The following is a 13910-nucleotide window of genomic DNA, read 5'->3' on the forward strand; positions in this document are numbered from 1 at the left end:
ACGTTTATCACTACCGCAGACTGTTGATGAAAGGCCTGCCAATCGAGGGTACCGTAGCCATTGAGCATGTTACTTGCAATAATCAAGAATATGTGGGTGGAGTTATTGTCTGTCAAATGACCAGCAATTCTCGGAGACAGTTGATGCCTATTTTTAGTCCAAACTTCCAACAAAGACAACTTCGTTCAGAATAAAGTAATTTGACTGAAATTTTCAATATTTTCTTTTTTCATCATCTATTTTTAAATAATTATAATAGCAAAAATGGCCAACTCTTTATTAAACTCTTAACGAATGTATCTTTAATCAATTTAATAATCCTGGTTAATATTGGGCAACATTGACCACTGTTATCTGTATCGTATGCTGTCATTGGCTGGCAAACTATATACACGCCAGTCTATCAGTCGTTACCACAAAATTATTGGCTCAATAAATGCAAAGGATCAATGGATGAAGTGAAAATTTTTTCATTACTGACAAACGGAAAAATATGCGACAACCCTTGTTGACTCCCCGGAGGACTTAGCTGCTGTGGGCATATGTTTCGTTGCCTGGCAACCTATCTTTTTTGTTTACAGATATTTAACAGGAGATCAGTTATCTAGTGAATCATCTTGTGAAGCCTATGCTAGATGTTTACGTATGGGTTGTAGATGTTTAGAATGTAAGTACTATGATAGATGTTATTTTTGGGTTGAAAATATAATTTTTGGTAAAGTGAAATGTAATTTTGTTTATTGAATTGTAATTTTGTTTATTGAAATGTAATTTTTGTAAGGTGAAGAGTAACTTTATGAGATCAAATGCAATTTTGTGAGTTGAAGTATAATTTTGTGTGGAAAAATGTATATTTTGTGTGGAAAAATGTATATTTTGTGTGGAAAAATGTATATTTTGTGTGGTAAAATGTAAACTTTGTGTGGTGAAATGTAAAATTTTGTAAAGTCAAATGCAATTTTGTATGGTGAATGTAATTTTATGAACTGTTTATTTTAGTGGATTGTTGGGATGGACCTGATGGTTATCCATATATCTATCATGGTCATACACTTACTTCTAAAATAAAATTCTATGATGTTCTCAAGACCATTAAAGACCATGCATGGGTGGCATCAGAGTATGTTCATATTTAAATGATTTTCATATGAAATAATTGTATGTACACCCTTATCATTTATTTTAATATATATTGAAGCACTTTACATTAAACTCTGTGCAGACATTTGATACTCTAATTTTATACATTTTTGTACTGAACCTGTAAATAATTTCAGTATTCTGTGTTTAATTTAATTTTCCATGTGCAGCTATCCTCTGATTCTGTCCATTGAGAACCATTGTAGTTTAGGACAACAAAGAAATATGGCTACTGCATTTAAAGAAATATTTGGGGGTCAGTACATTTTTTTGTTATAATAGATTGAGATCTTTAGTGTTGGACTTAATTTTACTGTCTCACTGGCAACAATAGTTGCTGAAAGCAAGACAGAGGGTGTTCATCATAACATGTTAAATTGAATTAATCTGATGTGATATTGTGATTGGTAATGCGGAGGGCAAGCTCTAAACACTTTGGCTTGATCTATAGACATTATCTATAGGGGTCAAATTTATCATCCTACTAAGCTCATATACTAAACAGCAAAAAAAAACCTCAGTATGATTTCAAAATCAGAGAAGCACTTTAATCAAATCATTCTAGAAAACAACTTACTAAATGGATCAAAGCAAGTTTTTGTGAACAGTATGTTGACACATTAGTGAATAATTCAAGACATTACGAGAAGGTTTAGAGTCTGTACACAGTCTATACATCAATATCTGGTCTGTCAACCGCGAGTGCCAATAACAGCAGCGCAGCATCTGTACCATGAGTGGACCAGACGATTGATGAACGCCATTGGCACCTGGAACCATACTCTCAGAAAAGCCTGGCACAATCCATCAGCTGTGTTTGGCCTCGGTATAACATTATTAAGTCTCCTCTGAATTTCATCCCAAAGATGTTAAATCGGGTTTAAGTCCGGACTAAGGACTGGCCAGTGCATAATGTTGACACCATTCTGCTGTAGAAAGTCCCAAATAACAATGGCGGTGTGGGCACAGACGTGCGAAATGTGGTATGATGTGGGGTCTGAGAGCTTGATCGATGTAGCGCACTGCTGTGATGCCGCCTCCTCTCCCTGGACCAAGATTTTGGAACACCACAGGACCCACTCTCTGGTTCAGGCCGAATCCACCCCAAACCATTATGCTTGGACCTCCCCATGAGTTGTTCCATGACACATTGGTCAGAATAACGCTGGCTGCGTCAACGCCATATTCTGGTCCTGCCATCTGCAGTTGATACGCAATACTGAGAGTCTCCTCTGTGAACAGAACAGTTCTCCATTGCCTGTGTCGCCAGTTCTGATGTTGTTGGTCAAACTGTACAGGGGAAAGGATGGGTCCTTGGTAGGGATCTTAATCAGCTGTTTTTTGTTGAGGGGTGAGGATAGGTCCTTGGCAGGGATCTTAATCTGCTGTTTTTTGTTGACTTTAGCCGCTTGAAGTTCAATTAAGCCAATTGTTAAAACAATGCACCGGCCACTATGGTATCATAAATCAATATACTTTTGGCTAAATTGCAACGGGTTAATTATTACATGTTAATTAAAAAGTCAATTAACTTGCTTGTCGGCTACAATAACAGTCATATACCTTAGTAAGAATCGGCCATGTGGTTCATAATCCAAGTAATTAGTAAGGGTAATTTTGATAATCCAGTAAAAAAACAAAACAAGGTTGCTGATTATTCATAACAGGTCCAGTAAGTTGCCTTGAGGAAATAGGCCACGTGGCAATCGAAGGAAGACGATCTCAGAATGGATTGTGCATCTATTGCGTGCCTTCGAAGGTCCGTATGAATTCCAGGTGTACCGGTAGATATTAAAATAATTGGATCATTATTTAATGGTTTCATTGACCAGTTGTTAGTTAAATTTAAATCTTAGTTGAATATAATCCTCAGATAGAACACTGACTACACCGAGAAACAGTCATTAATAATAGATTGTAAATCTCAAATGCCGATGACATGGTTAGAATTAAGTCAATAAACCAGCGAAGCTAGTTTTAGTTTTAAATAGTATTTACTGTTATGATTTTTTGTCCCCCGCTTTTCGAAGAAAGCAGAGGACTATTAAAATGGGTTTGTCTGTCTGTCTGGGCGTCTGTCCGTCACACTTTTTGGGACACAATAACTCTCTTTCTAATTGAGCTAGAATGTTCAAACTTGGTGCAGGTGTTTATTAGGTCAATGCCTTGATGGAATTCGAAGATGTTGCATTTCCTGCTTAGGATAAGCAGAGATAAGCAATTTGATTGGTTGCTGCTTTGAGAAACGATAACTTTAGTTCTTATTAAGTGAGAGTGATGAAACTTGGTGTATAGTTTCATTCCATCAATACCTTAACTAAGCTCGATAATGAGCATTTTCTGCTCAGGGTAAGCAAAGTAATAAGCAATTTGATTGGCCAAGACTTTGGAACACAATAGCTCGCCTTCTAATTAAGCTAGAATGTTCAAATTTGGTGTAGGTGTTTATTAGGTCAATGCCTTGATGGAGTTTGAAGATGAGCTTTTTCTGCTTAGGGTAAGCAGAGATAAGCAATTTGATTGGTTGATGCTTTGGGACACAATAACTTTAGTTCTAATTAAGTGAGAGTGAGGACACGTGATGTATAGCTTTATTACATCAATACCTTGACTAAGTTCGATAATGAACATTTTCTGCTCAGGGTAAGCAGAGCGATAAACAATTTGATTGGTTGAGACTTTGGAACACAATAACTCTCCTTCTAATTGAGGTAGAATGTTCAAACTTGGTGTAGGCGTTCATTAGGTGAATGCCTTGATGGAGTTTGATGATGAACATTGTCTGCTTAGGGTAAGCTGAGATAAGCAATCTGATTGGTTGATGCTTTGGGGCACAATAACTTTGGTTATAATGAAGTGAGAGTGATGAAACTCTGAATATAGATTTATTATATCATTACCTTGACTAAGTTTGATGGTGAAAATTTTCTGCTTAGGCTAAGGAGCGATAAGCAATTTGATTGGTCAAGACTTTGGAACATAACAACTCTGCTTATAATTGAGGTAGAATGTTTAAACTTGATGTAGATGTTCATTAGGTGAATGTCTTGACTGAGTTCAATGATTAACATTTCGAGCTGAAGCTAAGCAGAGCTAATCAATTTCATTGGTCGATGCTTTGGGACAAGATAATCTTGATTCTATTTGATAGAGTGATGAAACTTAGTGTATAGTTTGATTGCTCGATACTTTTGAAAAAGTTAATGTGCAACTAATTAATATGTGTCATCTACATGTATTTATTTTGGGATTTCGACGGGGGACATCAGCCTCACTGTTGACTTGTTATTTTATACACATGCTGACAGAGGCTTGATTTTTAAAATATTGTCGTTATTATTAAAAAATCGAATACAGTAATTTATTCAGGAATATTACTGACATGAATTTCAAGCCGGTACATGAATTAAATATGAAAAAATTTTCGAACAGTGTACCTGTTTGTCGTTATATTTGTGGTAATTACATACAGTAGGATACAATATTCCTCATAACATGTCTGACATGCTGTCTCAGATGCCTGTGTGAAGGAATTCTGCACGTGCTATCGCACAACATGGTGTACTTGTCATCTGGTGGTAACCCTTAGTCTACCAGTTCGGGGGCGATAATCTGTGGTGTTGGTGGCCCGAAAGCGTTGCTGAAGCGTGTAGATGGTCAGAATATTGGAAGTTATTGGCAACGGCTTGGGCAGTGTGGCCAGAATTGAGTCTTCCAAGCACCTGGTTCCTCTGAGATGTCGTGAGTCGTGGCATGCTGCTGACATTGTAGTGTGAATGATTCAACCATTTATGGGGGTGCATTTTATAGGGATGGTCCCGGTGAACAGCATGTGCAGCATGAGTTACATGAAAATCATGGAGAACACATTACCATCTCAGAAGTCAGGTTACGTTTTTGAGAACATTTCCTGGGTTCAATTCTTGTGTTTTGGAAGGAGCCTTATTGCTCAGGTAAAGTTGGAGATGTGGTCACAATTATACAATAAAAAAATTTGGCAAGTTTTATGCAATGCATCTATTCAGAGTAACATACCAACCTTTTGCTGCTTAGTATATATTAAAATATGAACAGAGGTTCAGAAGTATACAATAAAATTGAACCGTATGTTAATCCTGAAACCCCATTATTCTATCTCTCTCTAATTGTAGTAATATTTGTGTTAAAAGTTGTTGATTATTTACAGACACTTTACTAATGGAACCTGTTGATAAAGAGGCTACATGTTTACCATCACCTAGTCAGTTAAAATTTAAGATAATTATTAAGGTACAATACTTTTATTCTCGGTAACACTTTAGATGTAAAGGGTATATTAAAGTTGATGCCCACATGATGTCTGTTACTTTTTCTGTCACATACATACATATTATGAATTTTTATCCTGTTCATAAACATTGCTATATAAGGTAATGTTCTTCTTCTATAGAATGACATAAAAGTTGACAAAGTTCTTTATGCTTTATGGAATTGTGTAATACATTTGCATTCTTTTCAATGTTTTACAGCATAAAAAGTTACCAGAGTGGGTGGATGGTAATGAATGGAAATATACTGTATCTAGTGATGATAGTATGTAATTTATATCGCCATAATTTAATTATTTATTCTTTTTGTTTAGTTAATATTTTTGTGTTAAGGGGTTTGCAAGAAATATTTGCTTTTCTTCCCTTCTGCAGTGTTTGTAAAAACACGTAAAATACATAAAAATGTGGCAACAGACAGTGCTTGATAAGTTATTAAAGCAATCTGTCCATCTTCATTTACATTCAAGATGTTTTGATTGTTTAGTAGTTGTAATCTTGCAGTTCCGGGTATTAGCCTATCAGCTCAAAGGGGGTTACACTGTAACCCAGGTATCGTTTAATCTTGTGTATCTAGCACTTTCTTGAACATTCGTTTAATATCCAATCTTTGTTTAAAAATTTGTAAAAACTTTAAAATCACCATAAATCGTTTAATTTGTACTTCTGTCCAGTTTAAAGCTGACCATTCAATTTTGATAATGAGTGTCCAATTTACAAGTGTTTAATTTCTCAATCGTTGTTAAAAAATAAACAACCCAATTGATTAATGATGTATAATGATTAATTTTTGAACAGTGATCAGGAAATTAAATACTTGTAAATTGGACAGTCATTATCAAAATTAATCAGTCAGCCTTAAACTGGACACATGTACAAATTAGATGATTTTTGGTGATTTTAAACGATTTTTACGAATTTTTAAACAAAGATTTGATATTAAACGAATGTGAAAGAAATTAGTCCTAGATACACAAGATTAAACAATACCTGGGTTACAGTGTTATGTCATCCCGCCTTTTGTTGTCCATTAAATAGAGCTTTACATTTTTGACACGTAAAAGGGAAAATTTATACATTTTCTTATTACCACATGAACAATATTTGTAGAAATATTGATCTTTAAGTACCTATGTAGACATGTTTAAAATAATTTGGTTGGGAATGGCCACAAGAACACACGTGTAAACATTTTTTCATAGAGAGAAATTATTAGCCTATTGGTAGCCTAACCCACTTTACCAGTTGGTTATTAAGCCCATTTGGGCTCTAGTATTCATGTGATATAGCACCAGGGATTGATTTCAAACTTGACAGCAGACATTGAATTGTTTCTATCAATCACAGCCTAACAAAACAATATATAAATATAAAGAAAGTGGGGACCCTTCGGGACTAAATCTTATGAAATTGTATAGCCGTTCGTTGCAAAAGTTCTTAAGTGTGAATCCATTTCGATTTAAAATGGTTCATATATTATCCAACATGACATATCATTTATGTCTCAGTCGGGATCAGTCACGGAAAGCCCAATTATTTGTATCGTAACATTTCTACTCGTATATCAGCCTTCTAAATGATTTGATTGGCTTTTTTGGAGGGTGCACGGCATGGGCTATTTCCGAATAGGATAATAGATGCCATTTCTCTTGGGAGGGCTTACTAAATTGGACAATGGTGGGGTCATAAACGGTTATATAAACAATTGAACTTCTTTACGGTGAGGTTAAAATAATTTTCACTTGGCTTTGAGCGTTCATATTTTTATAAGGCGTATAAGGACCAGAATATTTTTTCGGTCTATGCGATTATGGTGATATACATGGAATCAAAATCATCTATAGATAGAGTTGATCAATCCCTCAAATGAGAGACCCGGCCATCTTACCGCACCAACATCCACGATATGTATGGCAATTCCAAAACTTAGTGAAGACAACTAGGTATCTTTATCACGTTATGATAATATAACCCGACAGCACAATTGCCAAAAGTTGTAGACTAAGAATGCATGTCTTGACGAGTTCCAAATTATGCTATATAATACTAGAAAAAATTTGTACATATCACAAAATTCAACAACCCAATCCGGTTATCCAAATATAACTCCCACTTGTTTATATTATTTTAAACCACACAGTCAAATTGGTTGGGAGCCTTAGAGTCTATGCAAATAAGCATTTTATAACGGCAATTCTTTAGCCGTCTCTCTGTTCACCATTAAATGGAATCAGTTGCTCCGGTGATACAACACTGCGCAGATCCATCCGATATCCTTTTTGTGCTCCGGTCCCCGGCGACTATATAAAGAGAACATCCGAACAATTTCATTCAAGTCTGATGAGTTTGAAATGAACAAAACTAACTAGTCGCTTCATGAGAGAAATCTGGGACGGCTACTCGCCACTCATAGATTTCTAATTTTACAAATAAAACAATGTTAGTTATTTTGCACACATACTTACAATTCATAAAGTCATTGGTAATTAGTCCATCGTTAGAGATCTCCATTAATGAATTAGTTCCTGGATGTTTACATTAATGGTGATCGTCATTATATTAATGTGGTTGTTGTGTATAATTTAGGTGCTGCTGAAGCAGATTTAAGTTTGTCAGTAAAGAATGGTATGATGTACTTAGAAAATGCATTAGATCATGTGAGTACAATGACTAGTACCATAAAGGAATACATTATAATGTTAACACACAACTTTTCCTTCCCTTTTTAAACCAAAAAAACCACATCTATTGAACTGATCTGTTTGATTCTCTGCCATTTTGATACTGCTACTAGTTAATATATTCTGAAATCGGTCATATTTTAAACTGCCATATCTTTAAAAGTATATAAAGTAGAGTGGAAAGAATCAAATAGGTCAGTTGAATAGAGAGAGAAATAGGGTTTAAGGCGATACAAACTAGGTCATTTAGGGATGAACATGGTTAATTTTTTTTTTCAATAATTCACTTATGCGTAGGGGTCTCTAGCAGTTGGAAGAAACCGGAAAACCCGCAGAAATCCTACAAGGTTTGACAGGTGACCCTACTCCTTGTCATGTACAAGTGGGGATTGGAAACCACGACACTCGACTTAATGACAGACCTAATGATGCAATGCACACACGTTAACCATTCATCAACTCAACCCCCTGTTTAAGACACAGCAATAATCTGCAAATTCTATTACTCACCGGATTAAAACCACACAGACTTGTACATAACCAGGACTCTAACCCCATTCCTGACCTATTGGCACACTGGCTTCCTCCCACTTCTAAACACCCCTACGCAAGGGAATTATTGGAAGTCTGGAAATGACTAATGTTTGTTGAGTGGATGTTAAACCTAATTCTCTTAATGCCTATTTTGATTTTTATTACGCAGACTTTGTTTGATACATCTATTTCAAATTGACATTTCTTTTCAGACGTGGCATCCCCATTTTTTTGTGTTAAATTCCAACAAGTTATATTATACAGAAGAGACACAGCAAGCTGACCAGGAAGAAGTTGATGATGATGATGATGGTTCGTTAGATGTAAGTACATTCTGTGTAGTTGTACTAGAGACAGACCATTGTCATCGCACTTAATACTTACTTAGCGTCTAGCAGAATGCCTGCTTTACTGGTTTATGTCTAGTTTGGCTGAAAAATGAGATCTTTTGTACATTTTTGAAAAATGAAAATGAGAAAACTTTCAGACATGATGAAATACATATATTAGGGCATGGACTCCACTAGAGTTAAGATCTTGTCATGCCAATATCCGTGACACAGTTTTGGACTAAATACCAGAATCACACTGGAATGCATTATCTCGCCATGAATAACAAAAGATGTAAAAAAAATACACTAGAAGATGTCTTCATAATGAAACAACCGATATAAGTGTTACTTTTAAATACAGACTATTGACTTTGAATTATTTATCTGTATCATTTGGTATTGGGTTTATATCAAGATTTTTATTTCTAGGGAAGAGCAGTTGAGGAATTACATTTTAGTGAGAGATGGTTTCATGGTAGATTGGAAGGGGGCAGACGGCGAGCTGAAGAATTATTACAACAGTATTGTTATCTTGGTGACGGAACATTCCTGGTTCGAGAAAGTGATACATTTGTTGGAGACTTCTCATTATCGTTTTGGTAAATACAAATTTATTGAAATAAAGTATTGCATTCTCTTTTAAAATAATCTGTGACAGTTTAGATTATAAATCGGCCAAATTGTGTATATTATAGATTAATACGTTTTATTTGCAGGCGGCAGGGTACTGCTAACCACTGTAGAATTAGATCTCGGCAGGAACGAGGCCAAGTCAAGTATTATCTCATTGATAAAGTCACATTTGACAGTTTATATAATCTTATCACACATTATCGTCATTTCCCACTACGTAGTCCAGAATTTACCATGATACTTAAAGAACCTGTCCCACAGCCACAAAGTCATGAAGGCAAAGAGTAAGCTTCTTTATTCATAACATGTTTTGGAGTTAGAAAATAAATAAAGAGCAGTCATAAGTGACTGGCAGTGAAATTGACCAGCTGTAGAACTTATATGTCAGTCAATTTACGTGCCGAAAAATTAGAATCTCAAACATAAGAAATACAGTTAAAGTTTATGGTTTTTATAAGTAAAGTCACTTTAGAATAATAAGTTAAAATTGGGATATTGCTAAAAATGTTGTCCCATTCACCGGAAATAATATCTTGCTAATCCAAAATAAGGCAGTATCCAAGGTATTGGCCTCTTTCTGACCCCTTCATCTATTAGCTGTGAACCTCAAATTCAGTCAGAAGAGAGAGAGAGAGATAGCATAATCGAAATTTATGTCAATTCAGCACAAACTGGGATCATTATTTCAATGCTGTATTTTAGTGCAGGAGTTTTTAGCTGTCAGACAAAAACAAGACTACCCTGAGGCAATCCTACTCCTTGTCTCGTACAAGAACAGGATCTAACCCACAACCACTTGAATCAGTTACGGACCATTTGGCCACTAAACCTGCAAGTGTATCACAAACAGAGGGAGTACAATGTAAGCCCTTTTCATATCTCATGCTGCTTCAATTTTTATTTCATAGTGATTTTTGTCTGTTTCAGATGGTATCATGAAGGTATGAGCCGGGCAACTGCTGAAGATCTTCTAAAACGAGTAAATTTTGATCGAGCATTTTTAGTTCGGAACAGCGTTACAGATCAAACCACCTATGCCATATCTTTTCGGTAAGCCAGTCAGGGCTAGAAATTCGTCATCTTTTGTGAGAATCTAAGAGGGTTCTCATATATGCGAATCCTCTGAATCTTAATTAATAATTATGTCTAACCAGCGGCTGCCAGGCAGGATACGCCCACATTTTCGAGAGATGGATAGAGAACAAGCTAACAAGAAAGTGATTTTTCCTACAATCAAGGGCCATAATTCAGGAATTTGCAATTCGATATGCGCATATATCGAAAGGAACTGAACGAACAGCAGCCATTTTGTCTTTCAATTTTGGGCTGATTTTCACGAAATTCGAACTCAGTCGTCCTCAGGGTGTAACGGTGATATAATAATACGGTTTTTTAAATCGGATAAAAATTATGACCTCTATAGGATCCACAAGCTAAAAACGCAATTTTTCGTACAATCAGGGGCCATAATTGAGGAAGTTACGGTCCGATATGTTCGAATATCGAAAGGAACCAAGATCTTTGGGTTATAAACTTACATTTCAAGTTTCAACAAAATCAGATAAAAATTGTGACCTCTATAGAGTCCACAACCTTGATATAACATATTCTTATGCTATTCAAGAACGAACGGCGGCCATTTTGTCTGTCAATTTTGGGCCGATTTTCACAAAATTCAAACTCAGTCGTCCTTAGGGTGTAACGGTGATATAATAATACGTTTTTTTAAATCAGATAAAAATTATGACCTCTATAGGGTCCACAAGCTAAAAACGCGATTTTTCGTACAATCAGGGGCCATAATTCAGGAAATTACGGTCCGATATGCGCGAATATCGAAAGGAACCGAGATCTTTGGGTTATAGACTTACATTTCAAGTTTCAACAAAATCGGAAAAAAATTGTGACCTTTATAGGGTCCACAACCTTGATATACCATTTTCTTAAGCTATTTGAGAACGAATGATGGCCATTTTGTCCGTCAATTTTGGGCCGATTTTCACGAAATTCGAATTCAGTCATCCCTAGGGTGTAACGGTGATATAATTATGACTTCTATAGGGTCCACAAGCTAAAAACGTGATTTTTCGTACAATCAGGGGTCATAATTCAGGAAGTTATGGTCCGATATGCACGAATATCGAAAGGAACCGAGATCTTTGGGTTATAAACTTACATTTCAAGTTTCAACAAAATCGGATAAAAATTGTGACCCCTATAGGGTCCACAACCTTGATATACCATATTCTTATGCTATTTAGGAACGAATGGCGGCCATTTTGTCTGTCAATTTTGGGCCGATTTTCACGAAATTTGAACTCAGCCATCCTTAGGGTGTAACGGTGATATAATAGAACATTTTTTTAAATCGGATAAAAATTAAGACTTCTATAGGGTCCACAAGCTAAAAACGTGATTTTTCGTACAATCAGGGGCCATAATTCAGGAAGTTACGGTCCGATATGCACGAATATCGAAAGGAACCGAGATCTTTGGGTTATAAACTTACATTTCAAGTTTCAACAAAATCGGATAAAAATTGTGACCCCTATAGGGTCCACAACCTTGATATACCATATTCTTACGCTATTTGGGAACGAACGGCGGCCATTTTGTCTGTCAATTTTGGGCCGATTTTCACGAAATTTGAACTCAGCCATCCTTAGGGTGTAACGGTGATATAATAGAACGGTTTTTTAAATCGGATAAAAATTATGACTTCTATAGGGTCCACAAGCTAAAAACGTGATTTTTCGTACAATCAGGGGCCATAATTCAGGAAGTTATTGTCCGATATGCGCAAATATCGAAAGGAACTGAGATCTTTGGGTTATAAACTTACATTTCAAGTTTCAACAAAATCGGATAAAAATTGTGACCTCTATAGGGTCCACAAGCTAAAAACGTGATTTTTCGTACAAACAGGGGCCATAATCCATGAAGTTTCGATCCGATACATGCCAATATCAAAAGCAGCCGAGATCTTTTGGGGATAAACCTATATTTCAAGAATTGTGACCTGTAGAGAGTCCACAAACAATTGTGGACGGACGGACGTCCGAACGGACAGGGGCGACGGCATAATACGTCCACATGAAAATGTGGGCGTATAAAAAACAAAATGGTGTTTATTGCCAATATCAGGAAATGTCGTAGTCAAAATAAGCTGATACGGCATGATGGCATTTCTTCATAACACAATTTGTAGTCTTTTGTCCATCACATAAGAGTCACGTAATTTGCAAAAGTTTTTATTCATTCGTCGATGATAGACAAACGGCACAATAATCATGTGACAACCATAACTGAAATTGCTATAAAATAAAATTCTGTACGACTATGATATAACCTTCAATAATATTTTTAAAATTAAGCCTCTTGTCAGCATGTGTATAAAATAAAAAATCATAATGGTAAATGCTATTTAGAACTGGTTTATTGACCTAATTTCCACCAATATGTCAGGTGTCATTGGAATTCAGCATTGAAGATTCAGTCGGGGAAAATATCCACCGTTTCTCTCTCCATGTATTCGGTGTTCTATCAGGGGATTATATTCAATCAATATTTCAATTTACCTTACAACTGGTCAGTGAATCCATCAATGTACAGTACAAACGTTGCGAAGGTTTGACGAAACACGATTATCGTGTCGTTTTTTTGTTGAAAATTGCCACAGTAACGCCCCGATAAATAACTCGGTGTAGCAGTCGCTATCGTGTGCCACGATAGTCGTGTGACACAATAGGCCTCAGTGTAATTTTACATGCAAAATTAACGGTATTTATTTGTCATAAACAATCGATGTCAAAACGATATACTGCCACGATGTTATGAATGTTGAATATTTTCGTTAATTATACGGACGCATTAGGCCACGTTATATAGTGAGAACATGCTTGTTCACATATTCTGCACGATATACATGTGGTTATATTTCCAACCAGTCATGTAAAGCTGCATGTCTAGTAAATTTTAAAGGAAACGTATGCATAAGACTATACATGTATTACACAGATGAAATATTTATGCTGTCTTCAAATTGTTTTGTATATTTACTTTATTAAGAGTGTATAGTTAAGAATTACTCTAGAATCTCGGCAAAGATAGACTTTTAAATTGCAAACTATAAAGATATTTTGGTTATCAGTCTTGCAAATAGAAATAGACATAAATAGAACTTGCAACGGGATTCGAAAGCACTTTCAAGTCAGACGTAAGCTCGTACTTACCGTAAAAATGAACTGAACGCAACACAAGTCTCCGATGTAAGAGAATATTAGTTA

General features: G+C 35.8%; 1 protein-coding gene across 1 annotated transcript in view; it reads left to right on the top strand.

Annotated features, from left to right (window-relative positions):
• The window catches only part of LOC126815318 (1-phosphatidylinositol 4,5-bisphosphate phosphodiesterase gamma-1), a 68468-nt gene that overhangs the window by 29658 nt on the left and 24900 nt on the right, over positions 1-13910 (top strand). Inside the window, exons 11-20 of the mRNA XM_050540889.2 lie at positions 582-667; positions 1000-1120; positions 1311-1396; positions 5327-5409; positions 5649-5712; positions 8031-8101; positions 8872-8982; positions 9421-9590; positions 9708-9908; positions 10552-10674. Coding sequence (XP_050396846.1) covers positions 582-667; positions 1000-1120; positions 1311-1396; positions 5327-5409; positions 5649-5712; positions 8031-8101; positions 8872-8982; positions 9421-9590; positions 9708-9908; positions 10552-10674 — 1116 coding nt within the window. The remainder of the gene's footprint in view (positions 1-581; positions 668-999; positions 1121-1310; positions 1397-5326; positions 5410-5648; positions 5713-8030; positions 8102-8871; positions 8983-9420; positions 9591-9707; positions 9909-10551; positions 10675-13910) is intronic.

This window comes from Patella vulgata, chromosome 3, assembly GCF_932274485.2.
Source record: "Patella vulgata chromosome 3, xgPatVulg1.2, whole genome shotgun sequence".
Taxonomy (NCBI): Eukaryota; Metazoa; Mollusca; class Gastropoda; family Patellidae; genus Patella; species Patella vulgata.